The sequence below is a fragment of the Euleptes europaea genome, chromosome 20 (genome assembly GCF_029931775.1).
Source record: "Euleptes europaea isolate rEulEur1 chromosome 20, rEulEur1.hap1, whole genome shotgun sequence".
NCBI classification, from domain to species: Eukaryota; Metazoa; Chordata; class Lepidosauria; order Squamata; family Sphaerodactylidae; genus Euleptes; species Euleptes europaea.
Window position 1 is genome coordinate 24,914,800 of NC_079331.1, and position 9,578 is coordinate 24,924,377.

Consider the following 9,578-nt stretch of genomic DNA (forward strand, 5'->3'; position numbering starts at 1 on the left):
ACTGGAACTCAAAGCAGATTACACAGAGAGTAAGTCAGTACAATCACCAGGATGGGACATCCAATAGGGAATGCAAGAGGGTTTAGATCGTAGCCATGTGGAGCCAAACAGAAATATAAACAGAACGGAAGCAAAGTGTCTGTATTAATATGATACGTTAAATGATGCAAAAGTTACATGACAGATCCTACTTACAGCAGCAGACAGCACAAATTATACACCGTGGTATAGGCCGCAGTCCCTAACTCTTTACCCAAGTATCTTTTGGAATTGCTTTGTTGCGGCACAGCCTTATCATCTGCGTAGGTTGTTATTGTCATAGGGAAAATTCCAGATCCCTGACTTTATAAAAGAGAAAATATTAAAGGTCACTTTTTTCCTAGCAATGAGTACTTGTGATGAAAAATGGTCCTGTTTCTTCAAAACAACCTTTTGGCAGGCTAAATGAAGTTTTACGACATGACAATTATATAAAAACCTCCTATTGACACATTGGGGAGGGGGCTGGGACCCCCAGTGGCTCACACCCTTCCTACTGCTCTGGGGGTTTGCAGAGTTCAGTGCTCTCATGTGCTTCTAAGTGCGCGTACACATTTTTAACAGCAGTTTAGCAAGCTATGGGCATGCCAGGTAAGCCTGCAGTCAGATGCTCTGGAATCCTCCTTGGAGGCTGGCGCTGCTGCTCCTGCTCAGAGAGAACCAGCCCTTCTGTGAGGGTCTCTGTTTTTGTGTCTCTGCTTTCCATCACCTGCGGTGTTATCAGTGAACTCGTAAAAGCAGTTCACACCTTCTGGTCTCAGGCGCCAGGCCTGATGGCCCATGTATCTTCCCCCCCGCTGTTCTTCCTGCCAGTACTCCCTCAGGCCGGTGCGGCCTTGGAAGTGTGATAGCCGCACCAGACTTCCTGGGATCCGTCTGATGTTTTGTATTATGCCAAGCTTGTAACTTCCCATAACAATAAGTGTGAACCCCAGTGCCCCAGTGCCCTGGAGTCAATATATTCTGTAAACCCGTATAGCCCCTCACTTGCAACTTTCTACCTGTGCCTGTCTCATCTCCTGAAGGCTTCAATAAATCTATTGTTTCTGTATCCACGTCTGAGCAACTGATTTGGAGAAGCAAACTCAGAGAGGGGGATCTCTCACATTAAGTTGCAAGTCCTTGCCTCTCGGACTGCAGCTGTACCGCTTTGGACAGAATGTCAGCCGACGAGGACACCACCCCTACCCCCGATGCCCCCAAGGAACCGGACGAGCCGGAGAAGCCGGACCCGAAGGAGGAGGGAGCCAAGCCAAAGAAACCGAAGGGTCGCGCCCCCGACCAAGATCGGGACGAACGTCCCCGGGGGCTTACTTATTGGCTGGACTCTCCCAAGGGCTGGTCGCTCTCGCGGACTGCGGCGAAGGATCGCCGGTTGGCCTTCCCCAGCACGGGACTCGAAGGGGACCCGTCCCGCAAAGAGGCCCTCATGGAGGAAGAACGAAAGCAGTGGCAGGAAGACCGCCGGGCTATGCAGGAGCAGATGGAGAGCATGCAACGCGTAATGGGTGAGATGGCTACGGCCCTAGATGCGCTGAAGTTGCAACCTCCAGCCGGTGCTCCCCCAGACGGGGCGCCGGTAGTTCCGCCCGCAACCCCTGCCCCCCCGGCCCGTCGGGACCTGAAAGTCACGTATGACGGGTCGGGAGACCAGTTGACCTTTTTTATGGTCCAAGTAGACATTTTTATGCGGGAACAAGGCCGAACCTTCGCTTCTGAGGAGTCCCGGGTGCAGTACGTGGCTTCCTTACTGCAAGGGGAGGCGGCTGCCTGGATGGTGTTGCAGTATGAACTCCGCTCGCCGGTGCTGCGAACCCTGGACGAGTTCATGGTAGCACTCCGAAACCGTTTTGAGGACCCGACTCTGGGTGAGCGGGCTAAAGCCTCCCTGATGCAACTGCGCCAAGGGACTAAGTCGGTGGCGCAGTATGCAAGTGAGTTCCAGTCACTGGCTAGCCGAATTCTGGACTGGAGTGAAGCTACCTTGGTACAATGTTTCAGGGAGGGTCTCAACCCAGACCTCCAACATTGGGCCTTCATGCAAGGGAACCCCCCGGATGTGGAAGGTTGGGTTCGCCATGCTGCTGACATCGAGAATCGCAAACAACTCCTGAACTTGTCCAAGCAACGGCTTGGGCGAGACCCCAGGCCCCGAGGTGACCGTGGCCGGGAACTCCGGCAAGGGGGTGGCGGGGGTCTCTCGGCCGCGGAACGCCGCAAGCGGTTCGAGGCCGGCGTCTGCCTGATCTGCGGGGGAAAGGGTCACTTTACATCGCAATGCCCCTCTCGCTCAGGCCGTCCGACCCCCCCCCGCCAAACCCAGGCCGAGCCGACGAAACCGTCCGCCGACAGCCAGCCTCGCCGCAGAAGTGGACCACTGAGCCGGCGCTCCGGCGCACCCTCCGCTCTCCACGCGCGCCCCCAGGATGGGGCATCCGACTCTACGGTCCCATCGGGGTCCCGGATTACAAATACCGTCTTTGATTCGGACGGCTCCCCGGAAGCCACCACCCCGTCCCCCTCTTCCAGCGAGGAGGAAGAGTGGGAACAGCCGGCAAAAAACGCCGTCGGTCTGCTGTAGAGGGGGCTCCGCAGCAGACCGTCCCTATCGTTGTGCAAGGAGCTCCACCGATGGTAAGCGCCCAAGAGGACAATGTATTTGTGCGTGTTCAGCTGTCCCTACCCAAAGGGGGTCCCCCGTTAGAGGTCCCCGCGTTGGTCGACTCGGGGTGTGCCCGCACCATGATAAATGAGGAAACTGCCAAGAAGTTGGGTGTCCGGCGCAAGCGGCTTCCGGGACCCCTCCGTTTTTCCCAAATGGACGGGAGTGACTTCAAACGGGGCCCTGTGACCCATAGAACTGCAGCCGTGATTATGTCCGTGGGGGAACATTGGGAACGGTTGTATTTCACCATCGCCCCTATTGTAACCCCTGTGGTGTTAGGGATGAACTGGTTAAGGGGACACAATCCCTCCATTGATTGGGTTAAACGGGTGCTTTCCTTCCCCGAAAACCCCTGTGGGTTGCATGACAAGGAACGGGTACTCAGAACTCCAGCCGCCGCACTGGTAGGGTCCCCCGCCCCGGTCTCTCCTCAATTACCCTCTGAGTACTCGCAGTTTACTGATGTTTTCGATGTTAGAGAATGCGACGAACTGCCTCCCCACAGAGAAACGGACTGTGCCATCGAGATTGTAGGGGAAGGCAAACTGTCTAAGGGAAAGGTTTACCCCATGAGCCCTAGTGAAAAGACTGTATTGCGAGACTATCTGGATGTCAATCTGGCGAGGGGCTTCATCCGCCCCTCCAAGGCTCCTTATTCAGCCCCAGCTTTCTTTGTAAAGAAAAAGACGGGCGATTTAAGACTGTGTATTGACTTTCGCAGACTGAACGCAGTCACCCAGTCTAATGCTTACCCCCTCCCTCTTATTCCTGACCTTCTAGCACAATTAAAGGAGGGCCGAATCTTCACCAAACTGGACTTGGTAGAAGCCTACCACCGCATTCGCATCAAAGAAGGAGACGAACCCAAAACGGCCTTTTCCAGTTGTTTTGGGATGTTTGAGTACCTGGTCATGCCGTTCGGACCTTCGGGGGCTCCGAGTGTCTTTATGCAATTAATTAATGAAGTTTTGCATGATTTACTGTTTCGGGGGGTGGTGGTATTTCTCGATGACATTCTTATTTACTCTGAAACCATAGAACCATGTGCGCCTAGTGCGAGAAGTGCTCCAGCGGCTGCGGGAGCACAAACTGTATGCTAAGGTGTCCAAATGTGAATTCCACCAACCCTCTATTACATTTCTGGGGTATGTGATTTCCCACCAAGGGTTGGAAATGGACCCCGCCAAGGTCCAGGCGGTGCGGGACTGGGAAACCCCCACTACCCGCCGCCAACTTCAACAGTTTTTGGGGTTTGCCAACTTTTACCGGAATTTCATTCCCAACTTTGCCCAAGTTGCGCTTCCCCTCACTGCCCTGTTACGTACCAAGGACAGGGGGGCTAGCGCCGCACTCCCCTCAGCCCGTCTGCAATGGTCTCCCCAGTGCCAGCAAGCTTTTGAACGTTTAAAGCTACTTTTTTCATCCGAACCCGTTTTGGCTCACCCGGATTGCACCAAGCCCTTCGTGGTGCAGGTGGATGCCTCGGATGTAGCCATGGGCGGGGCCCTATTGCAGAGGGATGAGGGGGGACGGTTGAGGCCATGCGCCTACTTCTCCAAGAAGTTTTCCCAGTCCGAAATCAACTGGGCCATTTGGGAGAAGGAGGCAGCAGCGGTCAAACATGCCCTTACCATATGGAGACACTTCTTGGAGGGGGCCGAGCTGCCGTTCGAAGTGTGCACAGATCACAAGAATCTCGAGGCTCTCAAGGGAGCTAGAAAACTCAATGCCAAACAAATTCGGTGGGCCCAATTTTTTGCAAAATTCCGGTTCACCCTCAAACATGTCCCTGGCAAAGAAAATGCCCTAGCTGATGCTTTGTCACGACTTCCCCAGTATCGCAACGATTTCGATCGCCCCGTCGACTCCCTGTTCACTCCCGAACAGCGAGGGGAAGTCCCTGGCTTGGCCGTCACCACCCGATCCCAAGCCCGCCAACCGGAGACCCCCCCTACGCTCAAAGGTATCCCGGAAGCATTCCAACAGCGACTCCGGGACGCCTCCTTACAGGAGGAGGAGCACCATCTCCTCCCCACTGGCTTGGAACGAACCAACACTTGGTGGGTGCAAGGGGGGAAACTATATGTCCCATCTTCCCTTCGCAAAGAAGTATTGGGACTTGTACATGGGGCCAGACTAGCGGGTCATTTTGGTTTCATAAAAACGCTTCACCTGGTTCGAAGGCAATTCTGGTGGCCCGGTATGAGATCTGATGTAGAGTTGTATGTGCGCAGCTGCCCCACCTGCGCCACAGCCAAGAAACGGATGGGAAAACCCCCGGGGCTTCTCAAACCGCTTGAGAACCCCTCCCGTCCCTGGGAAGTCATCGCCATGGATTTTATCACCGACCTACCTCCAAGTCGGGGGAAAACGGTTCTCTGGGTTATCACAGACCTCTTTTCCAAACAGGTTCATTTCGTTCCATGTGCAGGTCTTCCTTCAGCCCAGGGCTTAGCTAAATTGTTCATCACGCACGTCCTCAGGCTACACTCGATCCCGAGGAAGGTCCTCTCCGACCGGGGGGTCCAGTTTGTTGCCAAATTCTGGCGGGCTTTCCTAAAGTTAATGGGAGTGGAGGAACAGGGCCTTTCTTCCGCCTATCACCCCCAAACGGATGGTCAAACGGAACGAGTAAATGCGGTAGTAGAATGTTATTTGCGTTGCTATGTAAATTTCCACCAGGACGACTGGGTCGACCTGCTGCCATTTGCCGAATATGCGTACAACAATGCGCCTCATTCCTCTACCGGCTTTAGTCCCTTCCAAGTTATATACGGGACGGATTTTGGCCCTTTCGGTTCTGCCCCCGTCTCGCCAGAGCTCCAGTCTACCCCTGATCTTCAGGAGTGGATTCAGGTGGTTAAATCCACCTGGCCATGGTTGCTCAAAAATCTGGAAAGGGCAAAAAGCAAGTACAAGGAACAAGCAGACAAACACCGGTCTCCGGGATGGGAACTCAAGGTGGGGGAGCAAGTCTATCTGTCCACCAAAAACCTCCGCTCTCTTCGCCCCTGCAAAAAACTGAGCGACCGTTATGTAGGACCTTTCCCCATTACCAGAGTAATCAACGAGGTTACCGTGGAACTGAGTCTCCCTAAGACTCTTAAGGGAGTTCATCCAGTCTTCCATATAAGCCTCCTCAAACCTTATGTAGCAGCTCCCCAGTTCCACCCCCCTCCCGCTCATGAGATTCCTACCGTAGTAGGAGGGGATACCCATTTGGAAATATCCAAGGTTTTAGATTCCAAATGGAAGAAAGGGAAACTGTTTTACTTTGTTCGCTGGAAAAACCTTGGCTCCGCTCATGACGAATGGGTGGCCGCACCCCACATGGCAGCTCCTCGCTTGGTCCGAGAATTCCACCTCGCTTATCCCGATAAGCCTCGTCCTCTCGGAGGGGGGCCTTAAGGGGGGCAGAATGTGAGGGTCTCTGTTTTTGTGTCTCTGCTTTCCATCACCTGCGGTGTTATCAGTGAACTCGTAAAAGCAGTTCACACCTTCTGGTCTCAGGCGCCAGGCCTGATGGCCCATGTATCTTCCCCCCCGCTGTTCTTCCTGCCAGTACTCCCTCAGGCCGGTGCGGCCTTGGAAGTGTGATAGCCGCACCAGACTTCCTGGGATCCGTCTGATGTTTTGTATTATGCCAAGCTTGTAACTTCCCATAACAATAAGTGTGAACCCCAGTGCCCCAGTGCCCTGGAGTCAATATATTCTGTAAACCCGTATAGCCCCTCACTTGCAACTTTCTACCTGTGCCTGTCTCATCTCCTGAAGGCTTCAATAAATCTATTGTTTCTGTATCCACGTCTGAGCAACTGATTTGGAGAAGCAAACTCAGAGAGGGGGATCTCTCACACCTTCCCTTGGTCACACAGATTGTCTGCTGGAAGTCAGAACATCACCCTGGAAATTTCCCACTGATCAAACTTGCTGTCAGAAAGCGAGTTTCTGTTTGAAACATCCGGACACTTTACTTTCTCAAAGGTCTGGATATGAAATTCAAGAATTAATACTAAGGGCCTCCTGCTGTGAGAAAAACCTAATGCCACTCTGAGTTCCCCTCTGAATTCCCAGAGCAAATGCCAAGGTCCTCAGCCCTTCTATCCAGGAGACTCAGCCAGGAACTAGACCCTCACTGCAGTAATGAGCAGAGAGCTGGCCAGGCCTCCACGATGAGCGGCAGCTGAGGGCAGCCAGGGAGATTTCTGAATGCAAATCTGCCTCTCAGGCTAGTTGAGGAAGAGACTCGGTCACCCGAAGCACCTTTTCTCCAGTGCGTTCAGCTGATAATGATCGGCAAGGATGCAGGCACCCACGGAGGAAGAAAGGATGGACCCAGCCTCACTCACGCACACACCCAAATCACTAGCTGCCTTACGCCAAGTGGGCCCACTGGTCTGCCCAGCTCAGCATTGTCCCCTTTGACTGGCAGCACCCTTCCAGGGCCTCGGGCAGAGGCAGTCAGTTCTCTCCCAACACTGGCTGCCTGTAGAACCAGAGATGTTTCTGCACATGAAGCACACACTCCACCCCAGAGCCACGTCCCCCTCCAGCAACTAGGCCCACGAAAGGGCACGACTCTTGCCCGTCCCTGACTCGTACAAGCCCTCTGGCCCCAGACGCTGCTGGCCTTCACCGCTGGCCAACCACACACGACCTCTCTGAGCAGCAGTTCCACAGGCCAAGCGAGGCTGTGAGGGATGCTGCTATCACAGCCTTCCGCTCTGCAAGGTCCATAAAGCCGTGCCCCACTCTCTGCCTGGAGCACCTGGTGGCACGTTGTTCCCAGACCTCTCTTAGAACAGCATCACATGACCTGGGACCATTATCTGGACCAAGATGTTGGAGTCCCGTTACATAACCGAGGAAACGTTTACTGAGAGATGATTTCCAATTCATGGGAAATGCTGCAAAAAAACTGCAGAGGCCGAACTGTACTGCTGAAAATGCAAGCGAAGGGAGAATTCTGCAAGAAGGCGCCTCAGAAGGCCCCAAGCATGCCCCCCCCAGCACCAGCCTCTGCACTGACAAACTGCACACACTAGAAAACTGGAGCCCCCCCACCCCACAGACACACACAACAACCCACCACAAGGGGTCTTTGAACTTCCTGGCTGCCGGCCAAGCAGGGCTGGGCAGCCACCCTAGGGAAGGCAGGCCCTTCTCTGCTGCAGCTGCTCCAGGAAACAGATCCGGCTGGCAGAGAGGTTTGGGGACTGGTAGGGCCCCCCTTGCCTTTCTACTCTCAGGTGAGCTCCCTGCACGTTAAAACCCACCAGGTCACTCAAGAGCCACATCCCTTGGCCGGACAGAGAAATGGTTGCTCCTGGGCCCTGTCAAGGCGGCTGGGCTGTTTCCAAAGCTCTGCAGACCTCCTGGGCGCCTCTGGATTCCCCGCCGGAGGGCCTGCCCTGTTCCCCGGGGTCAGCAGCAGCACAGCCCCCCCAGACCGATCCCAAGGCTGGGAGCTGGGGAAGGGAAGGAGGCCCCTTCCAGCTCCGGGCGGCTGTGCCCTGGGAATGGCCCGGGCCGCCTTCGCCCCAGACCCCTAGGCGGGCGGGCTCTCCCCCAGAGCCCAGGCCTCCCGCCCCTCCACAAAGAAATGCCCGGGGGCGGGCGGGCGGGCGGGGGGGGGGGAGGGCCGGCTGCCGCAGAAGCCTCCGCTTGCTCTCCACCGGGGGCGCTCGGGCGCTTCCGAGGGCTGACCGCGCCGGGCTCGGCCAGCAACCCCCCCCCCCCGCCGGCCGGCCGGGGGGCAGGCGAAGCGAGGCGGGGGGGGGTTGGGGGTGCCGCGACCCACCTGCTTGTCCTGGGGCTCCTTGGGCTTGGGGGCGGGGGCGCGCTCGCAGGCGCAGCCCTCCAGCAGGTAGAGGCCGGCGGGGCGGGCGCTGGCGTCGCTCTCGAAGTAGAAGAGCAGGTTGTGCAGCAGGGCGAACCAGCGCGGCTGCCAGCGGGCCGTGTCGGCGCTGCGCTTGCCCAGGTAGCCGCGCCGGCCGCCCTCCTTCTTGGCCAGCAGCGCCAGGTAGGCGGCGTGCCCGTCGCTCAGACGCATCCCCTTCTGCATCCTGCCCCGCACGGCGCGGCGCGGCGCGGCACGCGACGGGACGGGGCGGGACGGGACGGGGCGGACGCTCACAGCCCCGCCGCCCGCCCACGCCGCCCGCCCGCCGCCGCCCGCCGGACCCCAGCCTCGCGCATGCCCCCCCCCCCGCGCCGCCGCCGCCGCGGCGCTCCGGCCGCCTAGCGCCGCCGCATCGCTCCGCCGAGCCCGGTGCCGCCGCCGCCGCCGCCGCTTCAGCCGCCGCGCCGCCGCCGCCGCCGCGTCATGTGATCAGCACCGCGGACAGCGGCGCCCCGCGCCCGCTCCTCCCCCCCCCCGCCATCAGCCCCGCGGACAGCGCTGCCTGCCGACGGGCGTCGGGGTTCCTCGGGGCGCGCGGGCAGGGGCGCGCCGTCCGAGCCCCGCCGCCGGCTTCTCCCCCGGGCTGCCAGGGCGCTCCCACCCACCGGCCCCCTCGCCCGCTCCAGCAGCGCCCGCCCGGCCTCGTGCGCCGGCCCGTGTCGGGCAGGGCTGGGCTCCCATCTGGGGGACTGGGCCGCCCTCCTCCCTGGGGGCCCGCGCTGCTTTAGGGAGGGATTTCCACGGACAGCGGGGGGTCTGCGGCCATGACGCGGCAGCCCTTTCAGGACTCCCGCTCGGAGTCCCCCCTCCAGGCACACATCTCTGAGCACCGCACACACCAAGGGGCACAGCCGTCCCTTTGCCTGTGCCCCAAGAGGAGGCAGCCCGGCTCATCTAAGCCACCCTCACCCTTTCCCCAAAATTGCCAGGGACTGGTCCCGAGGACCAATGTGCCGGTGGCTCTGCTTTTTA

General features: G+C 57.9%; 1 protein-coding gene across 1 annotated transcript in view; it reads right to left on the reverse strand.

Annotated features, from left to right (window-relative positions):
* The window catches only part of RASGRF1 (Ras protein specific guanine nucleotide releasing factor 1), a 53,807-nt gene extending 45,039 nt beyond the window's left edge, over nucleotides 1-8,768 (reverse strand). The window contains exon 1 of the mRNA XM_056866001.1: nucleotides 8,505-8,768. Coding sequence (XP_056721979.1) covers nucleotides 8,505-8,768 — 264 coding nt within the window. The remainder of the gene's footprint in view (nucleotides 1-8,504) is intronic.
* Nucleotides 8,769-9,578: the final 810 nt, after the last annotated feature.